The 15,763-nt window shown below is 39.2% G+C and overlaps 4 protein-coding genes across 9 annotated transcripts; 1 reads left to right on the plus strand and 3 right to left on the minus strand.

Moving 5' to 3' along the window:
* Nucleotides 1–542: 542 nt before the first annotated feature.
* On the minus strand, nt 543–1,950 carry LOC105132790 (inactive serine/threonine-protein kinase At1g67470-like). The gene is given in 2 exon segments (XM_011036478.1): nt 543–1,539; nt 1,542–1,950. Coding segments are annotated over 2 exon segments (969 nt in total). The 5' UTR covers nt 1,756–1,950; the 3' UTR covers nt 543–784.
* A 335-nt stretch (nt 1,951–2,285) lies between these two features.
* LOC105132791 (cell division control protein 2 homolog D-like) lies at nt 2,286–4,672 on the plus strand. The gene is made up of 8 exons (XM_011036480.1): nt 2,286–2,832; nt 3,202–3,343; nt 3,453–3,514; nt 3,611–3,722; nt 3,823–3,916; nt 4,020–4,089; nt 4,181–4,319; nt 4,413–4,672. The coding sequence occupies exons 1-8, from the start codon at nt 2,582–2,584 to the stop codon at nt 4,503–4,505; spliced, it is 963 nt and encodes a 320-aa protein (XP_011034782.1). The 5' UTR covers nt 2,286–2,581; the 3' UTR covers nt 4,506–4,672.
* Nucleotides 4,673–4,941: 269 nt separating this feature from the next.
* LOC105132792 (uncharacterized transporter YBR287W-like) lies at nt 4,942–7,851 on the minus strand. The gene is made up of 10 exons (XM_011036481.1): nt 7,717–7,851; nt 7,520–7,599; nt 7,298–7,422; nt 6,723–6,844; nt 6,363–6,566; nt 6,167–6,259; nt 5,719–5,819; nt 5,529–5,581; nt 5,264–5,449; nt 4,942–5,079 (listed from the first exon to the last, which is right to left on the minus strand). Exons 1-10 carry the CDS (start codon nt 7,849–7,851, stop codon nt 4,955–4,957), a joined length of 1,224 nt encoding a protein of 407 aa, XP_011034783.1. The 3' UTR covers nt 4,942–4,954.
* Nucleotides 7,852–10,288: 2,437 nt separating this feature from the next.
* Nucleotides 10,289–15,477, minus strand: LOC105132793 (DEAD-box ATP-dependent RNA helicase 42-like). Of its 6 annotated transcripts, XM_011036487.1 has the most exons (4): nt 15,336–15,477; nt 15,202–15,231; nt 11,337–15,091; nt 10,289–10,586 (listed from the first exon to the last, which is right to left on the minus strand). In XM_011036487.1, the coding sequence occupies exon 3, from the start codon at nt 14,978–14,980 to the stop codon at nt 11,339–11,341; it is 3,642 nt and encodes a 1,213-aa protein (XP_011034789.1). In that variant the 5' UTR covers nt 14,981–15,091; nt 15,202–15,231; nt 15,336–15,477; the 3' UTR covers nt 10,289–10,586; nt 11,337–11,338. The 6 variants fall into 6 exon arrangements, with proteins under 6 accessions (XP_011034789.1, XP_011034787.1, XP_011034786.1 ...); XM_011036485.1 differs by lacking the exon at nt 15,202–15,231; XM_011036484.1 differs by lacking the exon at nt 15,202–15,231 and having other exon boundaries at nt 11,337–15,141.
* Nucleotides 15,478–15,763: the final 286 nt, after the last annotated feature.

Raw genomic sequence — 15,763 nt, forward strand, 5'->3', positions numbered from 1 at the left:
AAAAACCATGTAGAGAAACACTGTAGCAATCAATAATATTTTTTAAAAAATTACAAAACTAAATTCTCCATCAGTTCTATATAAAAAAATTGATAAATATAATTTTAAAAATTAAAAAAATAAATATAAAAACTATGTGAAAAAATACCGCAGTAATCTACAGTATTTTAAAGAAAAAAATTACAAAACGAAATTTTTAACCATGTCAATATTTAAAAAGTAAAATTAACAAAAAAAATTTTAGAAAAAAATACAAAAAAAAGAAGAAAAAATAAAAAAGTTGAAAAAAAAAAGTAAATTTTTTTTTTAAAAAAGGAAGGAATACATTGTGTGGGGGAATAGTGATTTCCCCCCACCATTTAGAGTATTGTCAGTATGAAGTGAAAAGAACAAATTTCTAATCAATTCATATTAGTTTGGCTATAATCAGGTTAGAAGACTAAAATCCTACCGAATTACAAGAGCTGGTCTTGCAAGAATATTGCTAACTTTTTTATCTTTTATTTTTAAAAATGAACGATACTTATTAATCAAAACCAAGGTACATAAAAGAAATCTGCAATAGCAGAAACCAAGAGAACAAACAAACTAGGGAGCACATGAGACTTACCATGTTCATACAGATAGTAAAATAGCAGTTAGGAACTTAGAATTCATCTACATGATATAAAAGAAATCTAGATGACTAAAATCCTACCGAATGCATCAGTTGTTGAGAGCTACATTGCATTGTTGGCAAGTGGAAGTGTTTCTTGCACTTTAGTGATACAGATAATATTTGTAGCTATGGAGCTGCGGTGATGGATCTTTCAATTCGCTGGATTTCTTTTGCTACTTCTATCATTAGTGGCCTATCTTCTCCTGAATCATCTGTGCATCTCAAGGCTAGTTCAATGGATGCTTCCAATTGTTGCTGATCAATTGCTTCTCCCCCGTTTCCCCTAATCATAGGATCCACAGCTTCATTTACCCGATCCTGTTCAACCAAGACTTTCACATGCTGTGTCAGATGGATTTCCCCTTGACGTGTTGCTCGTCCAGTAAGAAGGACGAGCAGCAGCACCCCAAAGCTGAAGACATCAGTCTTCTCTGTCACAAAATTTGTCATCGTATAATCAGGGTCCAAGAAACCATGTGTCCCTACGAGAAGATCATCTCCAACCTTCGATTCACCTTCAGGAATTGATATGGAAAAAGAGAAATCGGACAACTTGGCAGCATAATTCTGGTCGAGGAAGATATTTGCAGGTTTTATGTCTCTGTGGATGATGGGCCTTGGAAATGCAGTGTGGAGATACGCCACGGCATTTGCAATTTCCTTGGCAATTTTCAATCTGGTTCCCCAAGGTAATGATCCATCATGAATATGTCTATCCAGACTTCCATTCTCTGGATATTCATAAACTAGAGCTGGGCCTTCTGGGATCTCCAAACAACAACCTAATAGCTTGAGAACGTTGTTGTGACTGCTCATCTGCGACGAGACCACAATGTCACGGTAGACCTCTTGACCACCTCTTGCATACCTCTTGATGAAACAAGACGCCCATCTAGAACTCCCCTTTTCCATTCAAAATCTATATAGCTTTGTAAGGGGTGAATTTTTTGGAAGTCTTGTATGGCTCTGCAGATTTGATCAACAGAGAAGTTCCTGATAGGATTTGATCTACATCTACCATCACAAAATCTGATCCTTTCCTCCAATAACTCACTTCCACGATCCAATAATATCTTTCTCTGCCTTCTCTTCGCCATTAATCCAGCAACCTAGCTAAAACCAAGTTAACTATTCAAGGAAACCTAATATTATCGAGGAGATAATCAAAAGTCGAAATATCAACAATTTATTAGTAATTCAGTTGCAATTTCTTCCTTTTTAGGTACCAGGAAGGAAGGTACCGGGAACAACCGAGTGGGCAGTGGTGGTGAAGAGCGAACACCCTTGCGTTGAAATTTCAACTCATCCGTCTGTTTCGAAGTCAAAAGACAAACGTGTTGACTTTTTTGTATGCTCATATTACTTACTATCCTGATCACATGTTCCAAAGTTTTTTAAGAATAATTTTCAAGTGAGACTCAAGACTGAATTGCAGTGTGATGTCTTCGTTTTCATCACGTTGATGTACGTTAATGATATGTTGAACCAGAAAGCAGTGAATTCGTTGAGGGCATCGCTGTCGTGTTTGTTTATGGTCCTCCTAGAGTTGCCATGGGAGCCCAGCGAGCGAGGTCGAGGCCGTAAGAGACAATCTGTTTATGGCTTATTTGGGCCTGTACCCAGTATTCCATGCAGTTGAGGGGGCTAAAGCTAAGCTTTTAAATTTGTGAATGGGCCTATATCAGGCTTGGACCATCTATGTCAGAAAAAAGGACGAGGAGGAGGAGATAGTGCTGTGGTGCAGCGTTTGTTTGTGCCGCCCAGTTTTTGAAATTCAAAATAAGTTTCCGTTGGGAAACGAATCCTGAGAGGCAGTTAGAAAGAGTTTATTAAAGGAAACAAATCTCTCGTGTATTTTGGTTTCTTTGCTGTTACACTTTTTTTCTCAACACACAAACAGAGATAGAAAGCGAGAGTTTGAAAATGGAAAAGGCAGGAGGAGGAGCGGCTGCAGCAACGAACACTGTGGTGTCGGCGATGGATGCATTTGAGAAGCTAGAGAAAGTAGGAGAGGGAACGTACGGTAAAGTGTACAGAGCAAGGGAGAGAGCCACTGGAAAGATCGTTGCACTAAAAAAGACACGTCTCCATGAAGACGATGAAGGAGTCCCACCCACCACTCTTCGTGAAGTCTCCATCTTGCGTATGCTCTCCAGAGACCCTCACGTCGTCCGGTACTCTCTCTCTCTCTCTCTCTGCTTTTCTTAGATCTACTTCCTCGCTAGGGTTTCATCTCTGTTTACTAACGATCTATGTTGCTGGGGTCTGTAGAGTTTTTTAATCATTCGGTAAATTTAGGGTTTAGATAAACTGAATTTGGGGATTTTTGTGACGTGTCGTTCAATTCCTCCAATTTGTCGTTTCAATTTAGGGTTTTTGCGTGCATTTCCTAATTGTGGATTTCTAAAAGAGAATTATCAATTGATTTGATGTGGATTGCTCTAAATTAGACAAATAATTTTGATCCGATCCGATCTGATCTTCTCTTCTATTATTAGGTTATTAATAATCTAATTATGTGTTAATGTTGTCATTATTTCAAGTTTGTTGGACGTGAAACAAGGGCAGAATAAACAAGGCAAGACAGTTCTGTATCTGGTTTTTGAGTACATGGACACCGATCTCAAGAAATTTATCCGAAGCTTCCGCCAAACTGGAGAGAACATTCCTGTCAAAAATGTTCAGGTACATAAATTCAACGTTACCTTTTTTTTGAATCATATTAGTTTGAGAGGTTTTTCTTCTTTTCTTTTTAATCTGATCACAAATTTGGATGATCCTTACTATTATGCAGAGCTTGATGTATCAATTGTGCAAGGGTGTGGCTTTCTGCCATGGCCATGGAGTCTTACACAGGTTTCCTTTTATTCTTTTTCTTTGCTTAACAATTCTGATTTACAATATCCATTTTAATCATCATATATGTTAACCCTTTATCTCTCATCCTCTCAGGGATCTTAAGCCTCATAACCTGTTGATGGACCGCAAGACAATGATGCTTAAAATAGCTGATCTTGGACTCGCTCGAGCATTTACACTTCCTATTAAGAAGTATACCCATGAGGTAATTAAATTAAATTAATGCATGCTTGCTACCACCATTCTTCTGTCATGCTCTTACAATATCAATTTGTTGAGCTAATTGAGTGGTATTTCTGTTTCAGATATTGACTTTGTGGTATAGAGCTCCTGAAGTCCTTCTGGGGGCTACCCATTACTCAACTGCAGTGGATGTATGGTCTGTTGGCTGTATATTTGGTATGGATTTCCTTATTCTTTTCTCTTGTCCTTAATTTTATCCACCAATCTGCCAACTCTAGAATTGCTCAATTGTTGTGATTGTGTTTTGCCTCAACTCTAGCTGAACTGGCCACAAAGCAACCACTCTTCCCTGGAGACTCTGAACTGCAACAGCTCCTGCATATTTTCAGGTTTGGCAAGACGATTCCTGCATAATGATGGAGGCTTTGGTCTTTCTTTATCAATTGGATTTCTCTTTTACGTTTTGAAACTCATGTGCAGGTTATTAGGTACTCCAAATGAAGAAATGTGGCCAGGAGTCAGCAACCTGATGAACTGGCATGAGTATCCCCAATGGAAATCTCAGAGTTTGTCGTCAGCTGTAACTAATTTGGAGAAGGATGGGCTGGATCTACTATCAGTAAGTCATCATGATCATCAACAATGAATGGTTTCTGATAGTTTGCACAGATCAACGCTGTAACTTACTTTGTGCAAATGCTTGTATTTGCAGCAAATGTTGCAGTATGACCCTTCAAAGCGTATCTCAGCAAAGAAAGCCATGGAACATCCTTACTTTGATGAATTGGAGAAGGAATGTCTCTAAGAAACACAATGGTGTGATTAGGATGGGCAGCCTTGTTTTGATGATCATAGGAACAGCTAAAAGAAGTTCTTTCTCAAAATCTATTTGCTTCACTCAAGCATACTACTGAAAGGAATGTCTCTAAGAAACACTATGGTATGATTAGGATGGCAGCCTTGTTTTGATGATCATAGGACCAGCTAAAAGTAGTTCTGTCTCTAAAGCATACTACTGATCAAATCATGTTGAATCTTCATCAGTTTAATGCCATCATTGCTTGCCATCTCTATCAAACTCATAGTAAGTTTTGCTATTTACTTCTACAAAATATTTTTGCGCATTGCACCCGCAAACTTCCAAAAAATATTTTTTACAGAGTGTTGAAAAATGGCACAGATCTTCAAAAACAATGTTCTCTTGATCAACTTACAAGTAAACCTATGCATTTATGTATCAGCATGTTAGGGCAATCAAGCCACCAGCCACATAAAGAAGGTTGACCAAAGAGTGAGTGAAATTGAAGCCAAGGCATAAGCCCAGAGTATGATAACAGAACATTCAGTCTCTCCCGCTCCAAACAGTTGGGTGATGGTACCTGCCAAATTTGCAGCAACGAAGAAAAGATTCTAGTTTTCAGTAACTGGCCCGGCTCAGTGGTCTGCTAGAGTATGCTTGAATGAAGCATGCATCTCATGCTCATGCTACAAGAAACGCATGCATATATTACCGTGTGAAAGAATTGTGAGGGATGGTGCAGCAGCAAGATATGCATATATTACCCATGTTCATTGCAGGTGGAACTGCAAATTGAAGCAGAAGAATAAACTGATACAGAGGATCTTGAGGAATAAAACCAAACCGGAGTGCTCCTCTAACGATGAAAATGCCAATTAGGGGCAGTGCAATATAACGGGCAACAATGATGCCAAAAATTACAGATTTCTGAATTCCTGACCCTCGTAAGCCTGAAAGAAACAGAAATCAATTTGAATTAACAGGTTCTAGAAATCAACCAAAACAGCCACTTCTACAAAAATCTGCTACCTTTCAAAAGGTTAGCCCCCATTATCAGGTTGAGGGTTGGGATGGCTCCATCTCTACAGTCAAGGTGGGGAAACTAAGAAGCTCAGTGAAAAGGAGGATAGATAATGGATGAGCAACTAGTTGCAAGTTAAAATGCAGGTTGCTAAATCAAGTTAAGCTCAGCTAGAGTTGAGTGCAATGTGTAAAATACCCCAACAAGGAAGCAGAGTCTTGAATCACGCGAAGAGGAGCATCATTGCCAACCATTAATTTCCGGGTCAGTGGGATGACTCCAATTACAAATCCAACAATCTGCCCAGTGAATGAGCATGGTGAGAATTAGGTCAACGTATAACCAAGTGTTGCCTAGTGAAATCAGAGAACACATTGAAGTACCGCCTGTAATTTCGTGTAGCTACAAGTTCATGGATCAATAGAAAACGTACGATGACTAAGTTGTAATCCCATTATTGATCAGGTTGTCTCTAAGGAAAGTAAAACCAAACCCATCCAAATGATAGGAAAAAAAAACCAAGATAATAAAAGTAGTTTTCATGGCCAGAATCAAGTCGAAGAACTCTACAAATCGCCATACAGATTCAACCATAAGTGTATTCACAGATAAATGTGCACGAAAATGTAAAGCAATAAGCTCATACCGCTCCAATTGTAGAAGGAGCAAACAGCGACTTCCAATTGATATTTCCAAAGACCACCACGATCTTTTGCTTCAATCCGCTGCGAACCACCATCTGCCACAGGATTCCAGGGATCAATCTATAATTTCCTTGAAAGATAGTGGTTGTAAGTATAAGGTGAAAAGGTTGAAGGAAATGATACAGTACAGGAAACAACCTCATCAGAGGCTGAGCTGCGCAGTGCATATCGATCCGCCTGGTTCTCAGAAGCTAGTAGTGGTTCCTTGCAGCTCCCCAGCTCAGATTTGGGTGTTTGTATTGAAGATTCATCAACATGGATCTTATTGAAGTGCTTAACGCTCGGAAATGAAGATGCCCGCACAATATTAAACACATAAGACCATAGATAAACAGCTCCAATCTGTAGAGTTGCCATGAGCAATGAATAAGATTTATACCAGAATTAAATCTTCAAAGTCGGACAACATCATAAATTATGTTTGCTTTGGGGGATTAATATTATACAGGTATAAATAGTTCACAACGCGAGCGGATAGGATTACTATCAAGTACCTACCGCCATTGAAAGTGAAACATAACCCAATCCAAATGTCTCGCACATATCAGGAGATCCAAAGGGGCTTCCTTTTTCTTTACAAATTGCTGGGATCATGATAAGAAACATATTCCCCAAATTCCCTGCTCAGAAAGGATTGTCACAAGAGGGTAAACATGCGCTGGAAAGAACAAAAACAAGTGGTAAATTCATCAAACTAGAACCACATTGATTGATATCCAAGTTATACAGAATGGTTCTGAACAAAGGCCATTCATCTACTATTGTAGGAGAAAAAACAAAATTCAATCAATAGGATTTCCTGTTTATCGCTTGGTTGCGACTCTAGGGGGAAAGATTTTTAAACCAGGCATGTGAAGGTCCAGGTAAAGCTAATGACTCTCTGGCTGCTGCCTTTCAAATCCGAGCAACCCGAACTGCTATCACGAGGAAATTCAAGGGGCAATGGAATTCTATGCCTCTGGCAACTTAGCTATAACAGAAGTGTCTTGTGGCTTAGGATATGGCATTAAAACTTTGAGACTTTGAAAGACCTGCACCTGGAAAAGACCAGATAGCATGAAGCGAGTGTTTACCTGCGGCACAGCAACCCACGATGAGGCCATGCAGGTGTGAGGGAGGTCTGGTGAATTGGACAACAAACCAACCAAGCAAGGAACCAATGACAAATGTGATGAGAATATTGAATGGCATGAACCACCTGTATATTCAATCACATATTATTAAAATCAGCAGCTACAATCGAACATTGAACAGCATAGGATATAACACAAATTAATCACATAAATATGACTCACATCTTCTTCATGCTGTCATATGTAATAGTTTCAGCAAGGTTGGAGGACACAAGGGCTGGATTGAAAACATAAAATACAACCTGTTCACACAAATAAACAAAAAATGTAGTAAGTGATTCAACAGTTCACAGCGGGGTTTGAATTCTCGGGAGCTGTGTTGGTAGACAAATTAAATACAAGCGTCAACAGCAGCTTACATTATTTACATGCTTTCTAGCATCTTCTCCCAACACGTCAACATGATCTAGAGCAAGATATGATCCAATTGCTGTAATCAAAAGCACTTTCAAGACAGGAATCGATGAAGCAATCAAGAGATCCAAAAGCGCCATGTTAAAGTTTCTCTATCGAATATAAAAGACCAATGACTTGAATGAGATTCTTTTAATTGCCAACTAAAACATCACCAAGAAGAAGAAAACTAAACAAAATAAGGGATCTTTGAACCTCGTAGGAAGGGCGAAATTAACCGTACAAAGGCTGTCGTTGGAAGTTATTGAGGTAACATGGAGGCAAGAAGCAGCACTGCCAAATTCAGACAAGGCATTTATTCCAGATCCCAAAATACCATTATTTTAAAGCAAGTGAAAGCAGAAAAAAAGATCCATGGAACAGTTGTCTAAGAATGCTCCAAAAAACTAGCCAAAGTTGCCACTGACGTACGATAAAACATAAGGAAGAAATTCCATGCTAGCTTTTGTCTCCAGGGAGGATTTATTTACCTTATCATGCAAACTTTATGTGCACATGATAGTATAGATATAGAGATATATATCTGCGCGTGCGTGTGCAAGGAGTCATTCCTATTCATGAAAATGGATAAGAACCTGCCAAGAAAAAGAAATTTTGAAGGATAGAAGTCAACAAAAATTCAAAGAAACGTTTACCTCTCGCGGTCCCTCCTTTGTTTTCCTTTTTTGGAAGAGAGAAAAAGGAATAAAACTAGGAAAGCAACACGTAGCATACAAAAAATGGTGGAGGTTGTCTGCTTTCTCTTTGCCGTTGGCGAATAAGAAGTCAGAGAGCAGCTTACCATATTAGCCACCATTGATTTATGGAGCCAACCATTCACAATCCTCGTACCAAGTAAATGCCCACCGCTCTCCAACAGATTCTTTTTATAGCTTCACTTATATACGATATATTTGATTATTTCTCAGGTTTATTTTTAGCTTCAACTGCATATAGGTTGAAGACAGACCGAATCTTTACCCTTAATATATATCTTTAATATATATTATGATCAAATGTCTATATTTTAAAAAATAATTAAAAATTATTTTTCTTATTTTTCTTTAGTTTATATTTAATGTTAAAATTAATAATATTATAATAACCTTAATTATAAAACTAAAAATGATCTTGTGGATTCGACACTGGACCAACCTCGAACTTGGATTGGTTCAAGTTAAAAAAATAATAAAGAAATGATTGACTTTACTGTCTAGTTAAGAACTTAAGTATTCTTAAGTCAACTCAGTATAAAATACAAGTAAAAAATTTATTGATTTTTTTTTTTAGAATTTATTTTGATTAAAATGAAGTTGTTAAAGAAATGATTGACTTTACTGTCTAGTTAAGAACTCAAGTCAATTCGGTATAAAACACAAGTAAAAAATTTATTGATTTTTTTTTTAGAATTTATTTTGATTAAAATGAAGTTGTTTTGATTATTTTTTTAAAAATACCTTGGGTTAACCAGGTTGATCCTCCCGGTTCATGACTTGAATTTTGCTTTGGGTCGACTCTTAAAACAGGTTTTAAAATATAATAATGATTTATATATTGAATCAGGTCAACATGGTTTGATCTTTCCAAATTGTGGCCAAGTCTTGCTTCAATCGACCTTTGAGTCAAGTTTTAAAACAATGTTGATAACAACTTTTGTCATTACATCGATTTAGATTAACCCTCTAGACTCATGACCTAGATTTTATCCCAGGTTAACTTTCAAATCAGATTTTAAAATTATAATGATAAACTTTTTTGTTTTTATGTTAACTTGGGTCCAACTGAGTTAAGTCAACCATTGACTCCGATCTTGACCGATGACCTAATCTATGTCTTAGATCAAACTCTTAAATTAAGTTTTTAAAACTATGATAATAATTATTTTTATTTTTATATATTTTAATTTGACAATATTAAAATTAAGAGTTATTTACAAGTATATTTTAATAATAAATATTATTTTGAATATAACATTTTTATACCTCCTCCTCCTATTTTGAAATGCAAAAGTTCACACCCAAATTATCCCATTTAAAAGTATAAAAATTATTCTAAAAACAAATTTATTTTTGTATATTTATTTCTGCATCTTCAACCACTTCATTGTCTTTATCCATCCACTTCATTGTCTTTATCCATCCTGTAGGTATCCAAACACCACTACCTTATAAATGAAGTAGGATTCGAGAAGGAAGAAAAGACAGATCAAATATCATTCAGGAGCATTTAGGTTGGGGGGCAGGGTGGTGGTGTTCGGTTAAAGTGACAAAAATTCTTTTTCAAAATTATCCTACAAGTATTCATTTTATTATTTAATCTATAAAAACTTTCAACGGGATTTGGTAATTTTTCTTAAGCTTCTACGTTCAAAAAACTTGCAATGGGACTCGGTCAATTCAAGTTCAAAATAAAATAAAATAAAATAACAATTTGTTTAGCCCCTGCTGCATTCAACCAGTAGCACCTTGCTTGAAACCAACTCCATCCCTTTATCCTATCAGATTTTCCGTCATACAAGGCAGGCGTTTAAAATGTGAATTCGCAGAACAGATTCTTTCTGATGATAGAAATTGTTGTGTAAATGGATCAAAACTTGGAACTGTTTTCTATATATAATCGTTACTAATCGAGCTAAACAATTAAGCTGTTTCAAATCCATTCTAGCTGCACAATCAGAGTAGCCGATAACCCAATGCAGGCAGAACCTGGGGTCAAAAAAGAATTCCAGGACACCAACAATAAACTTGTTGCCATCCTTCTATTCTGGTTTATGCTTTCTTCATTTGGAGTAGCAAGCATCTCCGAGAATTGACTTTTGGGGCTCTTCTACTCAGACCTGCAAAACCCAAATAAGATATCAGATCCCAAAGGCGATGCAACAAGGAAAACAGAAAGCAAAATATGCTAGCACAGGAGCTTCAAACAATCCACTTTGTTAACCTATAGGAACTAGAAAGCAGAAGCATCGCACCAGATCGCCATCTCTTCAACAGCCATCATAGACAAAGGAAATGTAGGCAGAGGATACATTGGACATGCCAGCATAGGCTTAAAGCGTCCCTCGAGCCACGGGGAAATGAAACAAATGAGGAAAAAAAACAAAAAGAGAGAAAAAACACGAATTAAAAGGGAGAAGGAGACATGGAAATGGACAACAAATTTAACAGCTTATGGATATCTTGAGAAGCTACATGATACAATAATAGCAGGAGGAGAGAGAGAAATTAAACAAAATAGGAAACGACTGATTGCTTTTGGCTCATCATCCTCTACAAGGGCATTGTTACGTTCTTGGGAAACCCCGTGAACCAAGTATCTAATCCTTCCGACTTCCACGCACCCACCAAAATCATCCATATTTTCAAGAGGAAAAAACATTTACCGTGCAATTTTCAAACCAAAATAAACACCATTCAAGCATTGCCTACAAGTCCCTACTCCACGAGCAAGAAGAAAAGGAAACTAAAATTAACAAAAAAAGGATAAATTATAAAGATATATGCAAAAAAGAAACAAAAAAAAAAAAAAAACATCATTGTGTAGTCAAGTTCCAAACTGAAATAAGGGGAGTTTTAGTTGAACTTACACTCATACAACCGAGTATTTTCCTGGTTGAGTTCCACCAGGAAGTTGGTATGTCTGGTTCGTGATGTCTTCCAAAACACGTTTTAGGTCAGCTTTAGCTCTCTTGACAGACTGTTCAGTAGGACCCTCAATGAACAAGTAGAGCTTGCGTTCTCCCGGTCCCGGCACCTTGCCTGGTGGAAAAAACTGCCCCCTGGTAGTAATGGCAGCCCCAGTCCAATCTGAAATTGGGCCCAAAGTTTCCTTGTGGGTAACCTTCCACCTAGCATTTTGGGGAAAATCATTGATTTCCAGCTCTGCTTCATAATGTTCAGGCATTGCATCAGCTTGGATCCTTGCCAGGTTGTGTTGCAAATTCATGGCAGCTGCAAGTGCTGCTGCCCTGGCTGCCCCTTCATTATTTGGAACAAAAGGCAGCCCAGTAACAGAAACAACAGCTGGACCTGGATTGGGAGGAACAGGTAATCCACCATTAGAAAGCAATTGAGCAACAGAGTGAGAAATTGGTGGTGCAGGCATGGGGACTTTTGAGACAGCAGCAAGAGCAGCTATCTGCTGAGCAAGGGCAGTCTGCTGCGAGACGTCACCAACTGACTTCCGAACAACTTCATCTTCATCTTCTGAATCAGACTTCTCATCCTCATAGCCATATTCTTTTGCCTGTGCTTTCTTTGCCGCCATTCTCTTTTCATCCTCCTCTTCATTGAATTTAAAACCACTTCCACCATAACCTGTTCCATGGGCTTGCTCAAGACCCTGATTCACTTTTGACATAAAACCATCAGCAAGAGCTTTCAAATCTTGTGGAACAACTTGCTCAGAGAGTTCCAACGCTTTTACAAGATCTGGTGCATATCTCGCGTCATCCTCGGAGATAAATGTGATGGCACAGCCTTTGCGACCAGCTCGGCCAGTCCGACCAACACGGTGAACATAATCCTCATAGTGGTTTGGAACATCATAATTGATCACCAATTCTAGATCCTTCACGTCTAAACCTCTGGCTGCAACACTTGTTGCAATCATCAAATTGCAGACATTGGTCTTAAAATCCGAAATGGTGGATTCACGATCTGTCTGATCCTTAGCCCCATGAAGTGAGAGGCAAGGGTAACCAAACTTCAGTAAGTTCCGAAACAATGAATCACATTTGTCCTGTGATTGGACAAATATCAAAATTTTTCCCTTCTGGTACCATTCACCAAGTAGTTCTAAAAGCCTAAGCCACCTTTGATCTTCTGTTCTTAACTCAACCAGCTGAGTGATGTCCTTATTCACCACACTCCTCCCACCGACCTGTATTTCCACAGGTTTGTTCAGTACTTTACGAGCCAAAGTTTCAACCTGTCGAGGGAAAGTCGCAGAAAAGAGTACAGTTTGACGATCTGGGCGAATATTCTGGACAATTCTAGTGATTTGAGGTTCAAACCCCATGTCAAACATCCGATCAGCTTCATCCATAACCAGATATGTAACTCTGCGAAGATTAGTGATTTTTCCTCCACTGGTGCACAGTATGTCAATCATTCTGCCTGGAGTACAGACAACTATCTCTGTCCCCCGTTTTAATTCACTAATTTGTTGGGCAACACCAGAACCTCCATATACAGGCACGCATCTGATACTCAGGGCCTTAGCAAACTTCTTTATATCGCTGTGGATCTGCTGCACAAGCTCCCTTGTGGGTGCCATTACAAGCCCAATCGGTCCTTCTCCAGCTTCCACAGGAGGCTGGTCCTTGATATGCCTCAGCATTGGCAGCACAAATGCAAGGGTTTTGCCTGAACCAGTTTTTGCAATGCCTATGCAGTCCCGGCCACTCATGATTATAGGCAGGGCCTGAGCTTGAATTGTCATTGGCTTCTCATAATTAAGCTTCTTTATCATCTCTAGAATTTTACTTGTGAGTCCTGTCTGGTGCCAGGTTTTAATTGGTTTTGGCACATCCTTTCCATGTAATTTTAACTCCAGTTCTTTCCTATATGCAACAACCTCCTCAGGAGTCATCCTCGAGATCTCCTTCACTTCAATATAGAAATTCTTCCGGAAAGGATTGTAATCAATCTTTGAGTGGTCAACAATGGACAGTTTCTCAGCTTTTGTTTTCTTCACCCTCTTCATGAACTCATCATCATCCTCCTCTTCTAGAGGATCTTCACCATTTTCAAGATCCCCATAGTCTGAATCAGAATCTTCCCCTGGAACAATTCTCCCTAGAGATTTATGAGAGCCTTTCTTCCTCTGTTCTCCATTGATTCGCTCTTCCTTCTTATCCTTATTCTTCAAGTCTGTTTTATTGTCATCAGCAGTATGAGTAACTAAAGTACTGTTTAGCTTCTCAACCTCAGGTAACACCATAGAATTCATAAAAGCATCAAGTGGATCAATTTCCTCATCCCCATTAACGACATCATCCTCATTTTGTGGAGCAGAGATTTCATTCTCAGTGTCCACTACCATTGCATCTTCAACTTCTTCATCAGGTTTTGCATTTTCCTCCAGGTCCATTTCCGTCTCTGATTTTCCGGTGGGAGGTGCTTCTTCATCGTCGGATTCTCCTTCAAGAGTCCAGGTTTTACCAGTCTTGGGTTCATTAACATTAGCTTCTTCCCCATGCTTTTCTCTCTCAGTTTCTTCCTTCTTCCTCCTTAGCTCTTGCCATTCCTGGACTCTCCTCCTCCTCTTCTCCATCTCCTCGTCCAACTTCTTCTGCTCCTGTTCTAACTCCTCTTCTCTGGTTTTAATCACATTCTTATCAGAGTCCTCCTCGTCACTCTTTTTCCTCAAGATCTCTTCACTGTTATCCCTGTGCCTGTTTGACCTGCTAATGCTCTGTTCGCGCACTCTCTCCTTGCAGTCATCATCATCTCTTCTTCGCCGCTTCTTATCACGATTGTTGGAATCATCATCACTGTCACTGCTCAATTCCCTATACTTTTCCCTTTCCCTAGTCCTCCTCTCCCTTTCCCTCTCCCTCTTCCTTTCTTCCCTGTCACGCTCCTTCCTCTCCCTTTCTCTATCTCTCTCCCTTTCCCTTTCCCTATCTTTCTCTTTCTCTTTCTCCTTTGCCCTCTCCCTCTCCCTCTTCTCCTCTCTGTCCTTGTCCCTATCCCTCTTCTCCTCTCTGTCCTTGTCCCTATCCCTCTTCTCCTCTCTGTCCTTGTCCCTATCCCTCTTCTCCTCTCTGTCCTTGTCCCTATCCCTCTTCTCCTCTCTGTCCTTGTCCCTATCCCTCTTCTCCTCTCTGTCCTTGTCCCTATCCCTCTTCTCCTCTCTGTCCTTGTCCCTATCCCTCTTCTCCTCTCTGTCCTTGTCCCTATCCCTCTTCTCCTCTCTGTCCTTGTCTCTATCTCTGTTTCTGTCCTTAGCTCTCTCTTTATCACCATCCCTACTCCTTGCTGCTCTATCCTTATCCCTGTCTCTATCCCTGTCTTTATGCTTCTCTTTCTCCCTTTCCTTTTCATCAGAATCACTACTCTTGTCTCTCTCAGAACGCCTGATGCTTTCACGTTCTCTCTTCTCTCTGTCTCGATGCCTCTCTCCATTCCTGTCCCTGTCCCTATCTCTATGACTCCTCTTTGAATCCTCTTTCTCCTCCTTCCGTTCCGAATCATCTTTTCTAGATTTATGTTTCACGTCCTCCATAATTACTCGCTCGCTTACTTATTTTAATGCTCAATCAATGAAACATCAATAAGCATAACCGATCCCCCTGCTTCTAATATAATACGCCGAGTTCTTTCTTGCCCTTGGGGTCTAGCCAGTCAATTAAGAATAAAATCAAATGGAACACTTGGAAATAAACCCTAGCACGTCAATGAACAGAAAATGCAAATAAATTTTAATTGTGGCCAAAAAAAGCTTACGGCGGTGCAGCCAGCCAGCCAGCCACCCAACTACGTTAATAAACCACCCGATTCAAAATTAGATTGTATCAGTCATCGAAGAATAAGAAGAGCAAAGAGATGAGAACAGATTACTATAGGAAAAGAAAAATTACCTGAAACGTCTTTGGAAATGAAGAGAGAAAGATCTCTCGTAAACCCTAATTGCTTACTGCCACTTGATTTTGGGGATCGATCTTTCCCTTCCGTTCTTCTCTTCTTTTTTTCCCGTGTTTGTGTTTATATTACAAGGGCCGGCCTCTTTTATTCTGTTAAGGGTTAAGACTCCAACGCCCCTCGCCGCATGCTATGTACACGGGCCGGTTGGTGAATGAGGATTCCGTTTCGTTTGCATCTGGATTGAACTTGGGCTGGGTACATTTGAGAGATGGGCCCTTGACCCAACAAAGACAGAGATGGGGCTAATATTTTGATTCTCTAATATCAAAAACAGGATTGGTCATGACCGTCCTTGCCTTGGGCAACCATTGCTCCTCCTCTCCAAGAAAACTGAGACTTTTTTTTTAAAAAAAAAATTGCATGA

This window comes from Populus euphratica, unplaced genomic scaffold (assembly GCF_000495115.2).
Source record: "Populus euphratica unplaced genomic scaffold, PopEup_1.0 scaffold68.1, whole genome shotgun sequence".
Classification (NCBI taxonomy): domain Eukaryota; kingdom Viridiplantae; phylum Streptophyta; class Magnoliopsida; order Malpighiales; family Salicaceae; genus Populus; species Populus euphratica.

Bases quoted from the DNA above. Each gene is read 5' to 3' on its own strand.
- LOC105132791 (XM_011036480.1), top strand. From the start codon at position 2,582: ATGGAAAAGGCAGGAGGAGGAGCGGCTGCAGCAACGAACACTGTGGTG. The intron at 3,723-3,822 runs GTAATTAAATTA...TTTCTGTTTCAG, and splicing joins TTAAGAAGTATACCCATGAG to ATATTGACTTTGTGGTATAG. The intron at 4,090-4,180 runs GTTTGGCAAGAC...ACTCATGTGCAG, and splicing joins CAGCTCCTGCATATTTTCAG to GTTATTAGGTACTCCAAATG.
- LOC105132792 (XM_011036481.1), bottom strand. From the start codon at position 7,851: ATGGCGCTTTTGGATCTCTTGATTGCTTCATCGATTCCTGTCTTGAAA. The intron at 5,820-6,166 runs GTATGAGCTTAT...TTCACTGGGCAG, and splicing joins CTCCTTCTACAATTGGAGCG to ATTGTTGGATTTGTAATTGG. The intron at 5,582-5,718 runs GTATTTTACACA...CCTTGACTGTAG, and splicing joins GACTCTGCTTCCTTGTTGGG to AGATGGAGCCATCCCAACCC.
- LOC105132793 (XM_011036485.1), bottom strand. From the start codon at position 14,980: ATGGAGGACGTGAAACATAAATCTAGAAAAGATGATTCGGAACGGAAG.